Source organism: Calypte anna, chromosome 8, assembly GCF_003957555.1.
Source record: "Calypte anna isolate BGI_N300 chromosome 8, bCalAnn1_v1.p, whole genome shotgun sequence".
In the NCBI taxonomy this organism is placed as follows: Eukaryota; Metazoa; Chordata; class Aves; order Apodiformes; family Trochilidae; genus Calypte; species Calypte anna.
This window is the reverse complement of record NC_044254.1, coordinates 3,246,164-3,269,341: the sequence shown is the minus strand read 5'-3', so window position 1 is coordinate 3,269,341 and position 23,178 is coordinate 3,246,164. Positions and strand designations below refer to the sequence as shown.

At 41.1% G+C, this 23,178-nt stretch overlaps 1 protein-coding gene across 2 annotated transcripts in view; it reads left to right on the top strand.

Annotated features, from left to right (window-relative positions):
- C8H1orf21 (chromosome 8 C1orf21 homolog) overlaps positions 1–22,877 on the top strand; it is a 72,895-nt gene extending 50,018 nt beyond the window's left edge. For both annotated transcript variants that reach the window (XM_030455231.1, XM_030455232.1), the window contains 3 exons: positions 15,980–16,056; positions 18,616–18,676; positions 22,105–22,877. In XM_030455231.1, the coding sequence (XP_030311091.1) occupies positions 15,980–16,056; positions 18,616–18,676; positions 22,105–22,143 (177 nt within the window). In that variant the 3' untranslated portion in view covers positions 22,144–22,877. The remainder of the gene's footprint in view (positions 1–15,979; positions 16,057–18,615; positions 18,677–22,104) is intronic.
- Positions 22,878–23,178: the final 301 nt, after the last annotated feature.

The following is a 23,178-nucleotide window of genomic DNA, read 5'->3' as shown; positions in this document are numbered from 1 at the left end:
AGATTACATTGGCTCTAATGTATGCAGCTTTTTAATCCCAGGAATTGTCAAATCCTTGTCACTCCTGGATTTTTTTAAAGGAGTTTCACTGCTCAAGTTCTCCTTAGTAAATATGCTTTAGTTCATTGCTTAGAAGATGGGTTAAGCTTCCCATCACTCAGGCTTTAGTTTTCTTAATGTGTGAAAAGTTGGCAAGCTCATCCATTAATCCTGGCCTCTGATCAGCCATTTCCAGGCAACAGAAATTTTGGGAATAAGAAAAGGTGTTGGGAGAATCAACCAGCCCATTTCCCTTCTCCCTTGTTTCTTAATCACACATTTCTTCATTATTTAAAGGCTGCTAATTCCTGTCTCCTCCAGAGGGATAACCTGGATGTTGTTACAGCCTGGGAACTGCTGCACTGGAGGTTATCTTGTTTGCTGGTCCTTGTTCTTGAATTCTGTTATTCAGATGCAATAGGGGTTTTCAGCCCCATTATCATCACTGTAACTTTTTTAAGGTATTTTGAAGTCTTGCTTAAAAAAAAAAAATATATATATATATATATATATATATACATATATAGTATTGGATCCACTTAGAGTAAAACCTCTTCACTTACAACTTGGGCACTGGGATGTGGTGCCATCTCTGCCTTTGCTGTTGCAGTGTTTCTGAGTCAGGATAAAACAGATTGTTGCACAAGTTGATAAAGAGAATGGGAGGACACTGCAGACACCAGGAAAATTGTCATTTTGTACAAGGATCCTGTGGTCAGGAGCCTGGGCTTTTATTCTGTTTAAGGAGAGAGCTGGAGCTGGGCTGGTGCATGCAGGAGTGTCCATGGGCTCTGTTGGTGAATCAGCCACTTCTCAGCTTCTACCTGGGGCTTATCAAGGCTCAGAACTTGAGAGTAGTTGACCTGGAGAAGCAGAAATATTCCTCAAATGTGCTAGGACTGTATGCTAAGTGACACAGAAGATGCTCCATGTGAAGACATTTTCTGGCAGAATTGAAGGTCTTGAATTAAAATGTAGACTCTTAACAAGGGGGAAGAGAAAATACAAAACCATAAACAAGCCAAGCTGCTTTCAGACTGATCTGTCACAGTCACTTATTGTTTTCCTACTGTTCCCTTGTGTCCATCAGCCTGATGGACTTCTTTACCCTGGCTGTTTCCCTGGTCCTCCACTTGCTGCTGGGATCCCTCTGTCCCTAATTTCATTCCTGGTATCTCATCTCCCAGCATCTTCTTGAGCATCTTACCTGGACATCTCCACTCTCAAAATCAAGCCAGTCATGTTGTCCTTGGTGGGGAAAACCTTGAGCTGACATGAACACATCCTTGTAGCTTGCAGGTGGGAATGGGATGAAGGTGCAGGAGTCCCAGGGTTCTGCTGCCTGTTGGCACTCTGCACCACATGCTTTGGTAGCTGCTCAGCTAAAACTGGGACTCTTTTAGGGACTCTTTTAGACACTCACATCTGTAAAGATGAAAGAAGTAATTTGTTCTCAAGACTATGTATGTATTTAATCCCAAGTGTTTGACTACATATATTTAAAAAAAAAACAAAACATGGAAATTGTGCTGAAGCCCATGAGTGTGGGGTTGTTCCTGGAGCTGAAGAAGCTGCTGTGCTGGTTATTGGTACCTTGGGAAGTGGCAGGGCTGGTGCCATGGCTTATTGGGCCTGGGAAGGCAGTGGGTTGGCTTTGCTCTTCTTGGTGGGCCAAGTTCTGTTGAGGTTCTGGGCTCAAGACATCTCCAGGCACAGCTCAGTGTGCCAAACAAGGTGAACCCCCATGTGTTAAAACCAAACCTCAACTTCCCATGGATCCACAGTGGTGGGGGGTGATTCCCCATCTTTTTGGGGGAGACCAGGGGTTGTTTAATGGTTTTATGATAAGCTTTCTCCAAAACAGAGTCCTGCCAGCTTCAAGTTTTCCACTCAGATCTGCAGATATTATTTATTTGGTCCTAGACATCAGCAAAAGTAATCATGGCTCATCACATCTGTCATAATACCTGGTTTTATTACTTTGGAAAGCTAAGAAATAAATACCAGAAAGTATTTTAAAAGGCTGATTCTATGCTAAACATACCTGCTCCAAGCTGGTATCACTGTAGTAAAGAAAACACCTTATAATTTCTGAAGATCTGGTTATTTCTTACTTGGAGAAGACTCACTGTTTACCCTTGCACTGTTATGTTAATTGTACAATCTTTACAGCCTATTTAACACTCATCACAGGATGAATTTAATTTTCCTCCTTTCCTTACTCTCGTGGCACTAATGGTTTTCCACTGTAAAATTTTCTTGCCAGAAAAGGTAAAATAAGAAGATGTGGTGTGTTTGTGCAGCTTAGCATTGCTTTGTTACACTTAATGAGTTGTATCAGCTTTCCTATTTATTGCAGTTCAGGTTTTTATAACTTTTTATAACCAATAGAAGTATTTTTTCTGAATTGCATTGGCACAGAAGGCTACTTATTAGGATTTTTCTGCTTTTGTTATCCAGACCCTCAAAACAATTGGGCATAATCCTGTTTTGTCCTGAAGGTCCATAATTAAATCGTGTGTTAGCACTTGAGATGAGTTCCTGCTGGAGCTGGAAGAAAATTGTCTCTCTCTGTAGCTCTTGCTATCTCTCACTCAGCCTTTAATAACATAAACAGAGTTTTGCCTTTTTTTTTTTCTGCAATAAGTATAAATTTCCACTCCATTTACCTGCAAATGTATTTGTTTGTCAGCCTCATTTACGTGCTGATTTAATTTGATTTGGTTTTTATTCCCTGTCTTGCTTTTCAGCCCCAACCACTGCTCTCCTTTTATCATTCATCTCTCTAACACTTAGGATTGGCTCTGTGTTCAACACCATTGTACTTTGCTGTAGTGATATGTTCAAAGTAGTATCTGATACATAAAGCATATGAAATTAAAAGTCAAGCAGAAAATGAGGAATTAATGTCATATGTGAAAGGGGAGGAACTTAAATGTCTATACTGTACACAGTATGCACAATATGTACTATAGATACATCAATCATAGACATTTTGTGATCTGTAATGCAAATACTGCCCATGTCTGAATGCTGGATTGATTTAGGAAGATATTGTTTTAATTCTTACCCCAGGCTGCCCCGTGTAGATGCTAAAATAAAGAAGAAATCCATATACAATCTATACAATCTATATAAAATCCATATACAGTCCATATAAAATCCATATATAATCCATATACAGTCCATATGAGACTTTCCTCATCACCAGAATTATTTTAGTGTGTATTTTTCCTCATATGGGTATTTTTAGTAAGAAATGTAAATAATACTTCTAGAAGCAACATTAAATGGAAGAACCAAGAGTGAGGAGTACTCACAGGAATAGAGCAGGAGAGCACTAATTAATTACTCTTCAAAAAGGCAATATCTGTTGTACTGAATGTGCCTGAAATGTTATTTTCCTGTTTCAATATTCACTGTTTTTGTGACATTTTCCACCTATTAGGCAATTGTGTGCTCACATCCTTACTGAGCAGGAATGTTTTTCACTACTGTGGCTGTTGTCTTGTGCTTCCTTGCTTGGAATTTTGGTTGTGCTTCATGACAATATGGGGATGAAGTCAGTAAGTATTTAAACTCTGCAGTGGGGAGAATGCTGGTGTTTTGTACAAAGTCACTTGAAACCAGAGGAGATGGCTTTAAGTGGATTTTTATTTTTTTAAATTTTAGTTTTTTCAGGGAAAAAACAAATAGGTTTTTTTATCAGCTTAGGCTTGCTGGGCCAGATGTGGGCAGAAGACAACCTGATTTAATGATGGAGAAAGAGAAAGAACTGGAGATGGCTGTTTGGCATGCTCAATTCCTGTATTAACTGGCTCATTGAGCTCTTTAGCCTTAATTACTCTGTGCTCAGGGCAATGGGCTTGGCAAATCCAGTTCTCCCCAGGACCTGGTGTGAACTCAGAAGGTTCTGCTCTCTTTGCTCTCCTGCTGCTGCACATTTTGGGACTGCTGGGAAGGTGACAGCATTCTGCAGCCTCCAGAGGTCCACCTTGCCAAGAGGGTTTGCTGGTGCTGGGGTGGCCACCCTGGGGGTCTTCCAGAGGGATGTGGAGCTGTGGGATGATTTACAGAGAGGAGGTGAGTGGACCAAGAGGAGGGATTTTATTCCTGGTGGTGAGTGGAAGTGGAGTTGTGTCACCTACACACATAGATCCTGTACAACCCACTCTACCCCCCTGAAAAAGGAACCTAAAAGCCTGATAAACCTGTGAAGGGGCAAGAGAGGGAGAGAAATGTAAACTTTTGAGAAATTCTTTTGATACTAAGTTGAAATGGTGGATTTTCTTTTTCTAAATGAGAAACATTTTCCATTCTTTATTTATCTGGGATGCTTGTAGCAGCACTTGATAAATAGAGTCAGGGTAAACAATTTTCTTTTTTGCCACCCTCAAAAGCAGCAGCTTCTGCTCCTGTGTGAGATAAGAGGGATGGAGGCTGAGCTGGGACTGTGGGAACATTGAAGGTTTACATCACTGTGACACTGAATTCCTTAGGCAAGCACCACTGATGCTTTGGCTACTTCAGGTCAAATCCCTCTTGGATATTTGCCTCCAGTGTGACTGTAAATCCTTCAGCCTTCTCCAAGGGTAAATAGATCTGTACTACGGATGCTTAAACCTAGGCTGGAAGTGGTGCAACTTGAATTTTTTTCACTGTAATTTTACTTTTCAGTTTTTCCCCTTTCACTGAAAGAGTACAAGTTTTGGGAGGAATTTTTGTGTTTCGGGTGGTGGGAATGGGAGCAGGAAACTGGACTGGGAGAAAGGGAATCAATGTAAGATGATAACCCTTAAGGGTTCAGGGTTGGGGTTTTTTCTTTAAGGAACAAGAAAAACAAAGGGAGGAAAAAAAACCCAATGAAAATACATTTTGTAATTGCTTTGCAAGCACTTTGATAGTATGAAAATTCTGGGTGAATAATTCAGGCTCTTGTGAATGTGGAGGTAGATTCAGCTTGGAATTACTTGGAGGTATGTGATAAAATAAATATACATGAATATTTTTAACGTGAAGCACTGATTTGCCCAGGTAGCAAAGTAATACTGAACTAAGCTAACATGCAGCTTCCCAAACCATCTTTTATGTGTTCTCATCAGGAAGAGGACCTTTCTTGTTTGTTTTAAATACTTTGCTCCTTGCTCCCACAAAAAAACCCAACTGGGTGAGTTCAGATGCAGCTCTTGGGGGCTCCACTTTCATCTCCCCAAGTTGGGCTCTGACTCTGCACTTCTGCTTGGGGCTTTATCTCCTGTGTCATCTTTCCATGGGATAACATCAAAGACAGGTGGCTCTAAATAAAATAAAAAAGCTGCTGGATAATGTTATGTATGGGAACACAAACCCCATGCTTTTTAATAAGGTAATAATAATTGCCTTTATGTATATATATTTAAATACAGGGGGGGTTGCAGCAGCAGTTGAGAGTCAGAAGTGGATTCTCTCCCTGCAAACACAGCAAAGAGGAGCTAATATGTAACAAATTTTCCCTGAAATTTCACCCAACTCAGCACTTTTATTCCAAAATCTATGCAGTTCCTGGGAAACTACCTGGGGTTAAGTTTTCAATATATGAATATATTAATATATATTAAATATAATAACTATAATAAATAATGATAATAAATAAATATACAATAAATAAATATACATTAAAACATATAAAATGAAAGGCTAATACTGGAGAGGGTAAAGGCATGATGTGTAGGGGAGCAGGATCTGCTGTCCTCTTCCTGCAGGATTTGGATGTTGGACTCTGTGGTGTGAGGGGATGATTAAGATGGGGGTGGGAGGGAACAAGCCACCAACCTGCCCTCTTTCCCTGGTTTTCTTCCTTCCTTTAACCCTTCAGAGAAAAGAAGCTGCTGTGAGAGAGAGAGGAGGGACAGGTTTGGCTGTCTGGCACAGGGGAAACCAGGAGGTGTTTTCAGGGTTGGAGAGGTGCTGGTGATGTTTTGCCACCCTTTTTTTTTTTAGGATTGGCAAGCACATTTGCTGAGCAATGAGGTGAAAAAAGGAAACCCTCAGCTCACTCAGGCAGCTGCTGGGGCAGTGGAACAACTGCTTCAGGTTGCTTCAGAGTTAAAGTCAAAATGTGCTTGGTTTTTTAGAAGGGCTTGGCTGGAGGTACAAGTTTAGCAGCTTCTGTATTTGTGGGATTTGTTGCTTCTGGAGCTCTCCAGGCCCTCTGAGTTGCTTCATCCTGCCCAGCTTTTCTAAAGGTTAACATCCATATGGGAACACTGTCTCAGAAGTGGTGTTTACCCTGATTTCCTTCCTAGGGAAAACATTCAGCAGTGACCCAGGACTTCAGCACCATGGCAGAAGTGGTGATGGAAGAAGCAAGGAGGTGGTGGCACATCTCACATCTTTCCCAAGTACAGCTTGTTCTTAGTGGGTTGTGTATAGGGTTTTCTGCCTCCTTTTTTTTTTTTTTTACTTAAAAAGAAGACAAAAAAAAACAAAAACAAAAAAGAAACAAACAAGCAGGAGTCTTTTACCAAGCTAAGGGCATTGCTCAGCCTTGCAGCAAACCCAGCTGGGGCTGGCCACTGGCCAAGCCTTTGCTAGCCACAACCATGTAGCTTCTCTAAGAAGCCCCTGATGTTGTTCTAAAAGACCACATACACAAAAAACCTGTAGCAATAGATTGTCTTCATCCTTCCTGGAAAGAGGGGGGGTTTGGAAGGGATACATCCTCACCTGTCACTTGTTTTGCCTGAGCCTGCAATGAGCTGTCACTCATGCTGAGATTTATTTTTGAACTTAATGCAGTGAGTCAGGGCTTAGCTATAAATTGGTCATGGGATAGAAAGGATATGGATTGTCTGTTACCCAGGGCCTAATTTCAGCCATTTCAGAAACATGAGCAATTTCTCAACTGCTGTTAATTAGCAACATAACTCGTTCTGAGGTGATCTGAGGCAAGGATTAATTATAAAAGTGTCTCAGTGTTAGAACATGTTTCTTAAACTAAAGTTTGGCATGCTTTTGTTTTATAGTTAGCATGAAATAGTTCTCCCTAAAATCCCCAAATACACTGTTCTATCTTGTCATGTAAATAACCATATTTATGAGTTTATCTAAACAAATCTAACCATTAAATGGGAAAAAGGCCAAAGGTCCAAGTTCTGCCAGCCAATCCAAAAGCTCAGTGGGTGGACTTGCATTTTCCTTATGGGCTTGGTTGTGTTTTGGAAGCTTTCTGGTTTTACTGGATTTTTCATTCAAATAAGGCTCACCATGGATTATTTTCCTATCTTCATTAACTAAAATAAGTGAACTATCAAAGTACTCTTATAGACTTCTCCTTTTGTCTCCATACCCAGGAGATTCCCAGAGCAGAGTCTGGATGGAGATGGGGATCCACATTAAACCACCTTCTTTGGTTGTATTTTCTTAAAGTTACCCATCAGATTGTGAAAGTCAAAACCCAGCCAATTTACATCAACCTAATTGGTTCACCTTTTAGAAAACCTACATAAATGTGTGGAAATGTGGTCAAATGTGTGGAAAGCTTCTTCTCTCTCTGTGTGCTCCTTTTTTCATGAGTTTGAATTAGAGCAGATTCTTCTGCTCACCAATTTGAAAAGCCAAGTTTTCATTTTGGTCACTTTTTTACTTCATTAAGCACTTTTCTTATGATAAGTAAATAGCCAAATAGTGATGTAAACTTATTTTTTTTTGGTATCAAAAAAACTGTGAGTACTTAAAAACTGCAGAGATTCAAATCTAGTTCCTATGGCTGCCATTTTTTTTTTTTTTCCTTTTTTTTTTTTTTTTGTCCTTGAGCTCAGGTAATGCTACAGAAAATTGTTGGGGATTTTTGCTTGTAATAAATTTAAGCTTAGATTCTTATCACATGTTAACCTTTTTAATAATCTGGCACTACAGATCTCCCTGGTTTTATGGCCTGTGCTTACAACTCCTGCATTATGTGTGCTGATGATTACTCTGTGCTAATGTAAATTATGGAACTGATTTTATGACAGTGGCACAGAGCATAAAGCTTGAGTTCATGTAAGGAAATAAAAGTGCTGGAAACACAAAGCACTAAAACAATAACAAAGTCCTTTGTGTCTTGTTGGGTGACAAACCACAAGAGAGATTTGTAATTCAGCTTCCCCCTTTTTCCCTTCTGTGAAGTAGTGCTCCATCATCACTTACCCTCCAGTCCTCAGTGTTCCCAAACTTGGCCCAGTTACCAGTGAAACAAAATGTATTGGACCTGCTCTGAGTTTACAAATGGTGACAGATTAATTTGGAGGGACAGATTATAGCCATGTATCATGGCCACAATCTGTGTCCTATAAAAGTGATGCATGGCTGGTGCAGAATGATAAAAATCTGTAGCAAGGGAACAGCTTAATTAACTATTCTTGATTAAAGCAGTACAGTGTGTGAATTTAATAGCCTGTGTATGAATATGAAATCACTTATTACTTTGGTGGCAAAATGTGGACTGCCAAAGGTTCTTATGTGACTGAGTTTAGAGGAACTTAATGCTAGGGTGCAAGCTACCAAAGAATTACTTTTGCTTTCTGGTACCTACATAAATAGGAGATTATTTTTTAAAATATAACTTTCAGGTGCTGTTGGTTGACAGTGTTTTTCCCATGTAAAGGTTTTCCTTAAAAATACTAATACTGCAGGATGAATACTTGCTTGAAAACACAAGCTTAGGTTGTGAAGCACAATTGAAAGCTGAATGGTGAGGTTTGTGAGCAAGTTCTACCCCTGTGACATGAAGAGCACTGTATGCCTTTGTTACACAATCCTTCAGTATTTGTCACAGCTTAGATTCATTCAGTCTGATTAATTAGCTCAGATATGTAAGTACTGAACTTTATATGATGCCAAAGTGAACTTAAGAAAATGATCTTCTTGCTTTCTCCTTTAAACTAATTCCTGCTTATGTCTTTCTCAATCAGTACCTCAAAAATATTTATAGCTGATCTCTTTTGAAGAACCCTCCTCGTTCCAATCAGAGACAGTTTTCAGGGTATGTTCTCCCTTTAAATAGCTAACCATGCTATTTGGGTGGGTGAGCATTGCTGCTGCCTCAAAATAAGGTGGGTGAAAAGCATGACCTTAGTGCAGCTACCTTGGCTTTGAGACTGGGCATCTGCACACCTGTGACTGATCCAAGATGAACAATTAGATTTTACTCTGATTTTTTTTCCTGATCCAAGAGGAAGAACTGGGGGTTTTCCTATTTTTTTCCTGATTTCCTAATTTGTTAGTTTGTAGATGGGATCTCACCTTGCATTAGGGGAGGTCTGAGTCCTAAATAAAACAGCAAAGAGATACATTTTCTTTGAGAGATTCCTCCTGGCACCCTTCTCCTGTTGCTTACTGCAACAGGTAACTTGCTGAGATGAACAGGACTGGCAGTGGCTGAAGATATTGTCCCCTCCAGTAAGTAAATATAAAGCCTAAAGTTCTTAAGGAACTCTGTGTCCACACGTTTTTCTTGGAGACACTGGTTTTGCAGAAGCTGCCTCTGCCTTTGCACCTAATTATAAGACACCATTGCCTTGTGTTTTATGGGTGCTTTGAAAAAGTTAGCAAAATCCATTAACAGTGTGGGCAATGAACTCATACAAAACTGCCTGGCAGTACTGTTATTTATACCCAGTGGAGAAATCAATAAATTTAAGCCAAGGTTAAAGGGACTACTGGCTCTCTGTAGGAGGAGGCTGCCTCGGATGCAGAGGACTGGAAATCATTGCCTTATGCTGATTGAATCACATCCCAGACACTGTGTGGCTGAATCTTTTACTTACAGGGACTGAGTGTCTAAATGAAGTCTATTTGTCATGCTAAAGTCATACAAGAATTAGGAGTACTTGTATTCATTTCATCTGATGCATTCCAATAATATTAAATAAGTCCATTTCTTATTGTCCCTTGCACCTTGTATTTTCTTGGCTGTGGAAGTCCAGCATCTTGCTTTTTGGAGACTGAGCTGTGAAATGACAAATGCTTCTGGCCAATATTTCTAGTTCTGGCAGGGCTTGAAGAATTCTTGGCTAGCTTTTCCACAGTAGGCTGATGGCTTGGACCAAAAATAACAAGAAGCAGAGTACATGTAGAATTAAATCAAGTTACTTGTTATTATATTATTTCATATTCTTTTTCTTGCCTGGAAATGATTCTGTTTTCTGAGTTTTGTGATAGACAGTTCCTCTAAATTATTTAATCAATACTTAGATGTTAAATAATTTTAAACAAAGCATCTGCATGATCATTTTGTCTTTCAGCAAGATAATTATGCTATGAAATTTGCTTTCATAAATTCATTTGGGCAGTCCAATTTACTGAACGTTTGGGAGGTAAGACTTACCCCTGATATATCTATCATTTCTCCTCTGGAACCTTCTTTGCAGCCATGCAAATGGGCACTATTTATAATCATGCAGTGGCACAAGCTGCATAGTTTGAAGTCTTTTCAAAGGTGCCTCCTGTGCATGAGCAAAGGGAGAAGAAAGCCCCAGTGTCAGTGTAAAGCTGTGAACTGACTACAATGGTGACATCTTTCTTCCTCCTCACAGCAGAATTGATACCCAGGTAAACAAAACCTGACAGGGTAAGAGTGGAAGGGGCACTTTTCAATACCTTTCAGTATTGACAAACATTCTCTGAATTTGTCTGTGTTATTAATCTAGACCAGAGTTTCTGCTTGGTACAGCTGTGTCCATGGAGCTGTCTCTGCTGCTCTCCTGGGTCCCATGGGGGATTTGGGGGGCCAGAAGCTGCCCCCCCCCCCCCCATCAAGCTCATGACAGTACAGTAATATTAATTGAAAGTGCTTCTAAGCTCCAGGAATTTGGGGCTTAAACTAGACTCTGAATTTTAGGATTAGGAGGAGACCACTGAATAGTCAAAATGTTTCTCTTTCCCAGATGAGCCTTGATAACATCCTGAGCTTTCAGTGCATCTGCCACCTCATTATCAAGGGTGCAGCCATTTCAGAAGTGAGCAAACTGGGCAAATAGCCATGCACTGCCTTGGTCTGAGCTTAGTGTGATCCCAGCTGGTTCAGTTGGTGCTATCTGACCAGCAGGAAAGTACAGGAGGGGGCTGGAGAAGAGACCCCAGGAAGAGGAGCTCCCAGGTTTTGAGGCAAGCACACCTGTAAGCAATGCATGGTCAGGCAGTTGTGTTTTCTGAGGCAAGAGAGCAAGTACATGGTAACAGAAAGGCTTTAGCAGTCCTAGGACATTAATGGGACAGTGCAGTGTTACTGCCCCCAAGTTTAGGGCACTGTGTGACTGTTCCACCTTTCATTTGAAAGAAATTGTAGAGGAGTCAAGAGGCTCAAAGGAGCATCTTTCCTTCTGCTTAGTACACTCAGTTGATTGCCTTTGGTTTAACTGAATTTGAAACACCATCAAACATGTCCCCATCTTGTGTTTCCCTGTGTACTGTTTGTCCTTCCTTTCTCCACTGAAAATTATTTTATCAGTTCTACCTACACGTGGCACAGGCTTCTTGAGGGGACCTACATTCTGCTCCTCTGGCTGTTTGTCCATCTTCCCCTTCAGCTCTGCTTCTGTGCATGCCTTGCCCACCTGTTTTAAAATATCCAGAGCAGTGTCTCAAAGAGTCCTTCCAGTCCTTCATTGCCATTGTGATGTTTAAGAGCTGCAAAATTAGTCTGTAGGACATATGGTCTCCTGCTGGAAGCATCATCCAGGCTATGATTCAGATGAGCAGCATTATGGGCATATACACCATTTGTCTAAGGGGGATTTAGACACCTCTGTGAGATGAAACTGGCCCCTAAAGGAAATTTGGGCACCTCTGTGAGATGGAACTGACCCCTAAAAGAAATTTGGGCACCTCTGTGAGATGGAACAGGTCCTCAGGGGGGTTTAGGCACCTCCAGGAGATGAAATGGGCCTTTAAGTGCATTTCAGATTCAGAAGCAAAGTGTACCCTGCTTGAAGTTTAATATCAGAAAAACTTGTAATAATTTAAGGATGTGAATCCACAGGGACATCCATCTTGTCCAGCAGCCCAGCTTTTCATGAACAGTCAGGGAATGAGAGCAGTTCTGCATTTCAGTGGTAGGGAAGAAGTGATCCTGACGGGCAGCTCATGCCTCAGTTTGTTTCAAAACTGCTTTTGCAATGCTTCAGGTTGAGAAGTTGTGAGTTAAGTGTTGTCAGGTTTGACTGCTGAGCACCAAGCATGGTGTTTGCAGTTGTCTTTGTGCAAGTGTCACATCCATTTATTGGTGTTCCTGCAGGAGTTGGTAAGCCTGCTGGGAGGTCGGGTGTGATTCTTGCTAGGTCTTGATGTTCCAGGTCTTGCTAAGTCTGTAATCTGTTTTTAACAGCTCACAAGGTGCTTCCCAGGGGAAGGTCAAGGAACTGATCCATATCAGGGGTCTCTCCTAAGGACTGGGCCAAAGTGGAAAGTTCATAGCACAGAGCAAAAGACCTAATGTGGTTTTTTTTATTGAACATGGGTTCATCAGCCTTGATCACCATGTCTCTGCTGCTCTTTGCTTTGCCAGAGAGATTTTCAAGTCAGCTTACTGATTTGGGTTTTGAAATAGATTTTATTTGTTAAATTCTTTGTAGCAATCAAGGAAGTTTCTTGGCCTGATGCAGCTGCAGTACTTTTATATGGCTTACAAAAAGACAGAGGGGTCATGGGGCTTTGGTGACCTTTATGAAATGTGATTTTGCTGTTAGAATCATTGGTGTGGTATAAGGTTTAAATTACAGTTCTCATTATCACATTAGGATTAAATAAGGAGTTAATTAATGTAGGGAAGTAATTGAATGCTAATACTACAGCACTGCAGTGAAAATTGAGACAGTATTTCCACATTTAACTCCAACTTTCTCCTCATCATAACTGCAGTGCCTGTGAGCATGGATTGAAGAATACTTCTGACTCAGACAGAAAGCTCTTACAGCTGGCAGTGCTGGTAGTAACATGCCCATCCATCACTGTCTGAACATTGCTGTGATGGGACAAGCCTGCTAAATTTTAAGAGTTGCTTTTCTTCTTGCACTCGCCTGACTTGAAAAGAAAATAGAGTGTATGTTAAAACTTGGTTGATTTACTTGCCTGTAAATCAACTTGCAGACTTAAAAGCTGGTTTTGGTTAGAAATAGCAGAATTGACATGATTTAAGAATGCCTGTTTTGCTTGCTGCATGTGATTTTTGTTAATTTTAGGAAGACATGTTAGACTCTGAGTCAGGTGGATAATTTGCTTTCTAATAATTCTGTTGGCACTAAATAATTCCTTTGTTAAACAATTGAAGGTTTAGGGCAGGAGGAGAGATCATGCCCACCAACTTTGTGCCTTCAGAGAGATCTTGAGTACAGTACCACAAATTTTATGCAGCTATTAAAAAAGTTGATCTCACCTTATTTCTCCTTCAGCAAGTAAATACCTCGTGTTTTTAAGTGTGAATGCCAAATGTCCCCTGTATATGTTGTAATAAAACTTTGACATTTCAGTGGCAAACCCTTTGAGAGGGCTCTCAGAAAACAGAAAGATTTGAAGCAGAGCTGCCTCAGGAGTTGGGCTTTCTCATCCTCAAATAAGGGATCTAACCTGCTTTCTAAAAATAAATATACTTCCCTTTTTTAGGGAAACCTCAATAGTATTAAAATAGTTGGGAGAGCCACACGCAGCTTCTGTCCATTTGATACACATCTGAGAGTGCTGCTGCAGGCAGAAAAATGCTGTCTCTGATTCTGGGAGGCTAATCTTGCTGGTTTGGGATCTTGGATTAAAAATGGGGGCTTCTTTTGCTTTTAAATATGGCAAGACATGGGCTCCATCCTGACTTCAGCAAGGCTTTAAATACTGTGACTGAAATTGGCAACGTGCTCTGGAGGAGAGCTGAAGGCAGATGGGAAAGAGCTGAGAGGGGAGTGACAAGAATAGAAGGTTTCCCAAATGTAAGTTGTAAGGGAAGATGGAAGGAAATGATTTGTTTTGGCTAAAAAACAGAGGAGAACATAAGTCACTTGATATGTGAAGGGTTGCTTTAAAAGGCATGACAGATGGTTTTTCTCTGTGGCCCCTGAGAGAGGCAAAAGACATCTGGCAAGGATTTAAGCTGGGTGGTAATGAAAGACAGGTTGTGGAGAAAACCTGCAGGATGGGAGTTTGGAGAACAGGTTAGGCAGAAATCTCTTGAAGTGGTTTGGATCTGTGCCCTCAGGTGGTTCAGTTGGGCAATATCTTCCTTTTGTGGTAGTTGACAGACACCAGGTGAAGCTTTCAGGATTTGGATCTTTTAGAGTTTCCCAGTGTTATTTCACATTCTGATCAAGAAGCCTTTGAAAGTTTGTGGGGGAGGGAAGGATCCATCCCTGGCCAGCCTGATTGCACAGTGTATGAGCCCTCCTTTTCCATGGCCATGCCAGGAACCAGACACTGTGTCCCAGTGCTGGCCTGATGGCCACTGCTGGGGTTGACCCACAGCAGCAAGATTCAGCTGGCACTGACATTTTCCCAGAGAAAAGATTTGCTGCACTCTGGAAAAGGTGGGCAGAGCTCATTTTGAGTCTTTTCCCTGTGTTCTCCTGCTTATGAGGGGTAGAGGTGATGCAGAAGGTGAGATGGTGGACACATTAGAATCAGAGTGGACAGTAAAGGGAGTATCAGACCTACAGTCATTTTGAGTCTCAAATATGTGTCAGATACCACTGTTCTGTAATTGGATTTTAAACCAGTTCTTCACCTACTATTGCCTCGAGTATTTTCCTTGTTTCCTTATTATTTTAAGCACTGCAACATCTTAAGCATTCAAAGCTATTTTTATTCATCTTTGACAGAATAAATTCAGTTATTGTTTCCTCTTTTTGCTTTTTTTTACCTGCTTTTTTTTTCCAAGGAAACTTACTGGAGATAAACCCTTAAATACCCAGCCTCTATTAGTGCTTTAAATAGCTTATAAATTTTTTAAACTGTTAAGGATTGTCTTTCATTCTGTTGTATAACATACCTGTTCTCACTATTACTCTCAGATTTGTTTGGTGAACCCAGACAAAATCCATGCATATACATCTGAGGACCAGGAGCTTACTGTGTGAGCAGGCTGTAATATTCTTTGGGAGATAATAATTTATTTCTACTATTCAAAAGTCCCAGATAACCAAACCTATGAAAAGTTGGTACAACAAATCAGATTTAAGGCTTCTCCCAAAGCCATAATACTTCTCATGTGTGTCACAATGCATATGGCCTTTAAAATGTACATTTTACCCATGCTTACTGAAATTTGTCATGTAGCAAGAACTATAACTTCATTCTCTTGGGTCTTAAATCTTGAGCCTTGTGCAAAATGGAAAATTAATGCAAATAAAACAGATGTTGACAGGAGTGAAATAAAGACATGGAATATCTCATCCAGCAGTGGCATTTATGTAACTGCAGCCTACCAAAAATCTTAAAAATTGAGCTTTGGATGATGTTGGAAGAATGAGAGCATTTTGTAGGGAATTCTTGCTGGTTTGGAACATGGATTTTATGGGCTTTTCCCCTTTGTCAGCCACACAGCTCCAGCAGTGTCTGGCTGTATGAACATGTCATCTGGAGTTCCCTGTGTCCAGAGGGGTTTCCCCTGGTGCCATCCCAAGGCAACTGGGAACACAGTATGGGAATAACTGGTGTGAGAATGCCTGTGTGTTAGTGGGACATGATTATTGTTGTATTTATGTATTTATGTATACATGAGGCTCATCCCCACAGCCTGTGAGTACCCATGAATATTTCTGTTTATGTTGATGAGAAGTTCAGTTTTCTGTCATCTGATTCCTCAGGGTTATACCCATCAGAATTTTGTGCTACTAGAGCCTGAACCCAGTGCAGTGTGACACCATGATGACAGATGCCTGTCACACTGTGTGTTCAATAGATACTGATGGTATCTCTGTTCTGTCTTTTCTCTGTGTTTCAGGAAAAAAGTGCCAGTTCAAATGTAAGACTTAAATCTAGTAAGGAGATCCCAGGATTAGTGCATCAACCCAGAGTAAAGTAAGTTCAATTCTTTTTTTATTATTATTTGTATAATCACAGGATGAAGTGGTATCTGTGAGATTCCCAATTATTGCCTAGTAAAAAAATTGATTAGTGGTTCCAGCAGCCCTAAACCCATGCCCAATTTAAATAAAACAGGTAAGCTCACCCATGTCACCAATGGCACAGCTGGGCAGTGCTCATACTTGCATCCCTGCAGCATCCCCTCCTTTGCATGGTGATGTGCAGGGCTTGAAAATATGAGATGCCTCTTGGCATGTCTTATAGGAGCTCCATACTGTGGGTTTTTTCCCAGTTTTCCATTCAACTGACACATAAACAAAATTAGATTTGCCCTGGTGTTCCTTAGTACACTATCAGTTAAATTCCCAGGGCTGTTTTTACTAATTTGTGGTTTAGATTAGCAGCTCTACTTCCTGGGATCAGGACTGGTAAACTTCTTCCTTTTAAACTGGTCAAGTTCTTAAAACAAGGATTGTCATGTAGCTGAGAGTTTCTCCATCCTTCCCTCACAGTTTTACTGAGATTACTCAGTGTTACATATACCATGAAATATTTAAGACCTGTGGCAGAGCTGGTTGGTGAGATTAGTAACTCATTTCTTACATAAATCACTGTTACGTTTTAATCACTAATTGGATTGAAAATAACAGATTACACAGTTGGGCTCATGATAAAGCTTTGCTGTTGGATTTTGAACAACAGCAGAAATGCTGCTCTTTATGCCCTGCTTGTGGGGGGCAGAGGGGATGTTGCATCTCTACTTCATGGGACAGTTTTACTGCCCAACCAAACTTTTCTGAAGATCATGGTCTGCAAGGGATTTTTCCTGCATATAACAACACAATACTCCTCCCCATCCCTCCCTTTTCCTTTAGTTTCCTTGTGAATTATGGTTGGGGTGAGTCACTACAGTATCATCTGATTTTCTTAGAAACTGAATCTGTGCTGTTGAAAAGACAGGAATATGTTTCTGGTGCTTAGCTACCCAGAAAGGGCTGTACTCTCCTAAAGCCTCACTCCAAGACACCCAAATATGTAGCTGTCAGGCTTAGTTGCCCAAAGCAGCATTTTTTTTCCTGGTTTCAGAGGGGAAGGTGGGAACCTGAAGGACAGGCAGACAGCTGGGGACACCACCACCCACAGCCACTGAAAGGTGGATTGTTCCCTCTCCTGAATTAACAGCTGCAGGTTTCAGTGCCACTCCTGAGGCCTTCTCTTCTGAACTGAGCCTTCATTTATGGCTGGCATAAGCAAATCATTGTATACATTCATCCCTGTAGCAAGGAAAGTGTGAATGCTGAGCTTTGTAGGAAAGGGCAGCAAATTGTTGGGCACTTGGGAAGTCATCTGAAAAGATAGTGCTGAGGAAGATGAGTCTGGGGTGGGGATTCAGCAAACCAAGACAGTTTTTACTGCTGGGGAAAATCTCTGAGACCTTCTTACCACTTGGCATCAATGTTAACTCTGGCACCAGTTTCCCATCCTTCCTTTTCTTCATCTTCTGTTTGTCCCAAACGGAGTCCCTGGCTCTTTGCCACAGCTCCTGTGGGCCCAGAGGGACACAGTCAGTTCAGGAAGGACACTCTTACCACCCCCCATCATAAATAAAGCAGACACACCCCAAATGGCATTTGCCACACATCCTCATCTTTGCCTCCTCATCCTTTCCTTTTTATCTGACTTCTCTGTATTTTTAGCTTGCAGATCCCCTTTGGGGAAGGGCCTTGTGCCACCATCAGCATTTTACAGACAATGAATACAGAGGGCTTCCCAGCCCTCTTCATTCCTGCAAAATCATATTGTGAACCCTGAGCCTTTGGTGCTGCAGAATTAAATCACTGAATCACAGAAAGCTTTGGGGTGAAAAGGACCTCAAGGTCATCTAATTCCAAACCCCTGCTATGAGCAGGAACACCTTCCACTAGACGAGGTTGCTTCAAGCCCCATCCAGCCTGGCTTTGAATGCTTTCCAGGGAGTGAAAGGAATGGTCTGTGGGGTCCTCTTGGGGAGCAGTAAAACCCACCCAGCTGGGAGGGGAAGAGCAAGCATGGTCCTGGGCTTGGCAGAGGCTGTTGAATGCAGAGCACAGCTGTAGCAGGGCAGGCAGATTCATCTTCCAGTGCAAAGTCATGCTGTAGGCATCTCATTTTGTGGTGGTGAGGTTGACAGGCTTTGAAGAGCTGTCTTTACACAGAGGGAGCTATCACTGGCCCAAGGAAAGTTAGTGGGCTATGAACTTTCTGAAACTTTCTTGGAAAAGGGAATACTCCCCTCTGGATGCATGTAGGCTCCTTGTACCACCCCAAGTGTAGCACACAGGCACAGAACTAAATGCAATTGATCTCCTGTGGGCAAACAGAAAGAAAAAAAAAAAGGGAAAAAAAAGAAAAAAAGGTTTAAAAATTGATATTGCAGATAAAAATGTAAAGTGATTTATTTCTTGCTGTGGTGCAAATTTACAGCTGAATCCCTCACTGAACCTGGACTACAGCATCAGTATTTTAAAACAGCTGAAATCCTGTCAGTACTCATAATCTTCCTTTGCCTTTCAGCATGCACATCTCTGAAAGCCAACAAGAATTCTTCAGAATGCTGGATGAAAAAATAGAAAAGGTAAGACACAATAGAGCAAATTTATTATTTCACTGGAGGGGTGGAAACACAGGTTTCCCAGTCCCATGGGGAGGACAACCAGACTCTGTTGCTTGGTGTTCTTTGGTACTTGGAGGGACTCTGGTCCCAGATTCCCCCTTACCACTGACTGGTTAGATAGTTAAGTGCAAATAAGACTGAAAAGGTAAAGAAGTTACAGGAGGTACAGGAAAATAAACTTTTGTTCTGTGGAAACATCACCAGTCAGAGGGCTGGAAGTCCTCTGCTATGGAGGCAGGCTGAGAGAGGTGGGGTTGTTCAGCCTGGCTCTGGGGAGACCTTAGAGCACCTTCCAATACCTAAAAAGGCTACAGGAAAGCTGGGGGGGGACTTTTTACAATGGCATGGAGTGATAGGAAAAGGGGGGTGGCTTCAAGTTGAAAGAGAGTGGATTCAGACTAGAAATTAGGAAGAAATTCTTCAGTGTGAGAGTGGTGAGGCACTGGCCTGTGTTGCCCAGAGAAGTTGGGCCAGGGTTGGATGGGGCAAGCACTGAATCCTTGGGCCATGGCTACAGAAATTCTACAATCAGAAGCAAAATGTCTCTCAATTTGCTCTGCAGTCCCAAAGGGTTTTAAGTCACCTCATAGAAGTGAGTAACAACAGCTCTAACATTTGTGCTGCAGATTAACTAGGGAAATTAAATGGGCCATTTGGACTCTATAAAATGACTGAAGGGACAGAGAGGGCATCTGAAATAAAATTTCTACAATCCAAGAGTGGAATGTAAAGAACACAGGCTGATGTTTTAGCAGCTGAAAATACGAAACATTTGTTAATCCTGGAGGTCAAAAAAAAGCCTTAATGAAACCATCTGGGGAATTTCTGAGGAAGTCTAGCCCATACCTGGCTCCTGGCTGCCTGCAGGAAGCTCAAATGCCTTCTGCAAATGCCATCCAAAGGTAAAAACCAAAAGGTAGAACTGCCTGTGAGTGAAGAAGTCAACCTTGCTTGTAGGATGAGATGTTGGTTCTGCTAGAGTCAGCCCAGTCAATAAAGGCAGAAATCTGACTCTGGAAAGCTGAGAAGGAAGCAGAGAGCAACTGACTCATCCCTCCTGCAGAAAACACAGCAGCTGATGGATAAATCTGAGAGCTGCTGTGTGATGCCTGGAAGAGGTAGAAATGGGCCCCACCAGCTGAGCTGTGGTGAGAAAAGTCACTGCTCCCATCCCAGGGTGAAAAATCTGGCTCTGATTAAAAAGATAAGAGATGCACCCCACTAACAGAGTCCCTGTCTGCATGACACCCAGTGTTTTCTACTGGCTGTGGTGAGAAACTATCAGCAAAATTAGATAATTTGTCTTGCTGTTTAGGCAAATTAATTAGTTTTACCTCTGTTCTCTCTAATACTGCAAGGACTAATTTTGTTACATGCTATATATGGATTCACAAAGAGATGCAGTGAATCACAGCAGAAGAATTACTGTCTCTCCTAAAATTTCCCTGGTCTTAATGTGTTTCACACCTACATCTCAGCTTTATTTGGACCCCACACAAACTCCACCTTACCCCCTGGGACTAAATCTCATTAATTGAACAGGGACAGTGCAGAGCAGAGAATGGAGCTGCAGGAAGCTGTGACATCCCCATCCCTGGAAGTGTTCAAGGCCAGGCTGGATGAGGCTTGGAGCAACCTGGTCTGGTGGGAGGTGTCCCTGCCCATGCAGGGGAACTAGATGATCTTTAGATTATCTAAGATTATTATTATTTATTTTATTATTATTATTATTATTATTTAAGATCCCTCCCAAACCACTTTCTCATTCCCTAAATCCTGAGCATAGTCTTTGCTACCTCAGATCCACAGATTGAAGAGGGCCACCAAGACTTCATGAAATTATGATTAATAATAAATAGCAATAAAACCAAAGGTAAAAGCTCTGCTGTATAAAATGTTGCATATAGAATATTTACCCCATTTTGTGTTTTCTAGCTAAGAGAGCTTGATGATGGCTATCATGGAAAATGGTCTGAAAAAACTGCTGCTTTCTCAGAATCCTACGCAGGAAGCAGCAGAAAGATCATCAGAATTTCTTTCCTTTAATATAATTAATGTGGGCTGTAGAACAGTGTGTACTAAAGGAAATCACTGCCAGTCCTATCATCATAAGCAGTTTCCTATATGAAGAGAGTGGCTTATAAAAAACAATTGTAACACCAAGAAGAAACCCCTGTGTGCTGGATTTACAGTGAAGTGGGGAAGGCAGCTTTGTGCTTTCTCTGATCTTCCTGAGGGACACTGACCTTATTTCTGAATATATATATATATATAAAGAGAATAAGCTTTAGACAAAAAAAAAAAAAAAAAAAAAAAAAAGGAATTTTAACTTTTTTGGCTTCCTTGTAGCACGCTTTCTTCCCTCCTCTTTTTAGAAGAATAAATTTCCATTTAAATTTCTATGTGTAATTGCTCACTCACCATGAGCCCTCCTTCAAACCTTCAAACCCATGCACCTGCTTAACTTTCCACATGAGCTATTCCAGTATACATGGCCAGCTTGGATGGGGCTTTTACATTTTATTGCAGGTCTGAGACTCATGTTTTTCCTTTTCTTCTTGTTTGTTGTTTTTTCTCCTTCTTTTTCTTCTTTTTTTTCTTTGTTCCTGTCTTCTTCTCCTGCATTCAAGGCCCTTGTTTTGAGCAGGACATCTTTGGTGGCTTTTGTGTTGAAAAGCTCAGCTCCAGTTGTTTTGGTATAGAAAAAGAAGGACATTAAGTCCCATCAGATCCTTTTTGCAAAAAACAGCTAATGAGGGACAGGACATACCTTCTCCAGACCTTCTGAGTTTAATACATAGATCCTGCTCCAAGTCTTGTCCCATCTTTGGGATGGGATAGGATGGAAAGCATAACACAACTAATCTGTGTTCTGTGAAGCTTGGCCTATTTTCTCCCATGGTGCAAGTGTAATTTCCATATGAAGAGTATCTTTTGCTCTTAGGTTAAGCTCTTGCTGAGGTTATCAGATGAGGTGTTCTTGTTCACAGCACCAGACTTGCCTTGCTTACAGGATTAGTTTTGTTGCTTCTACCGTGGAGATTTATGCTCTTGCCAAGGATGTGTCCATTCAGGTAGATATTTACACAAAGTAGGTTTGTAAATCAGTTTGTAAATCAGAACCCCCCAGAATTCAATACAGAGGAGGAAAATCATGAAATTAAGAGTGACAGAAAGGGGGGGTCTCCTATCCCACTTCCCTCCAGGCCTTCCAGAAAAAATTGGAGTTACACAATCTCTGATCCATATTTTTCAGGTTTCTCCCCAGCTCTGGATTTAAGCCTCCTCTAAGTTTAAAGACCTGAAATGCATTATTAGTATGGACCCAATTCCCAGGATTCCTGCCTTCAAATTGTTGTTTACAAACTCTCTGGCTCCTCTCCTTACAGGGTCGGGATTACTGTTCAGAAGAGGAGGATGTCACATAGTGCCAATTCTGCTGCTGCTGCTGCCAGGAGTACTACTGTGTAAATAGATTCCAACCCAGTCAAGACCTTTTGGAAGTCTTCTATAGTGAACAGCACTACATAAGAGAAGAAGATAATTTCCACATTATATGCTCCATTCAGTTACAGTGTTTCTTAATTGAACTGATGAGGAATATTGCTAAGAACTCGTAAGGAACTGCTTTTGTTGCTGCTAGTTAAAACTTGTTACAACTTCTCACTTTTTTCTGTGTCCAGATAACGCAGCAAATCCTTAAAGTTTAATCCAAAAGACGTTGTTGATTTTATTGAGGCTTCTGGCCTGTTTTCTATCAGATGAGGTAGTGTTATACAAAGCTTCCATAAGCGACCAGTCAAGCATCTAAGAAACACCCTTAAGCTGTCTGTCAGTCCCTGTTCAGGCTGAGTGCTTATTAATGCTGGTGATTCCAAACTTGGGAGATATGGGCTGTTCTAGCCATGGCAGGCCTTGTTTCTCTGCTCAGAAGAAGCTGGGAAACTATTATCCATTAAAAGCATGTTATCCCTGAAATACTGGAAGTGGTACACGAGCAGGAATTTGTATTTTAAGAGGAAAAAGAGTTTCATTTAATAGGCATCTTGATCAAGGACTAAGCTTGCAGTATTGGCTTTGCTGAGCACGAATGGGAGTGTGATCACAATCATTTTCAATCTCTTTTTTTCTAAGAAAATAAACATTTTACTGTTTTTATGTATTCTTGTCTTTTACCATTCCTACAAGCCAATGTTTTAATAGTCTGAGGACAAGGAAGGCAGAAACAGCCCTCCATGGTGATGAGTCTGTGGATCTAACCACTTGAAGCAGCCCTGTGCTAGGTGAGGGTAGCAACTGCCTGTTCTGGCCTGTAGAGGGGTTTTTTTTCCATATTATAGAGAGGATATCACCTTCTCAAAAGCAGGTTTTTTTAACAAATGCTGTCACAAGTTTAAAAAAAAAAAAAAGAGTACATCTTTTGTATTTAGTATTTCAAAGGAGATTGTTACCTGTGCTGGTAT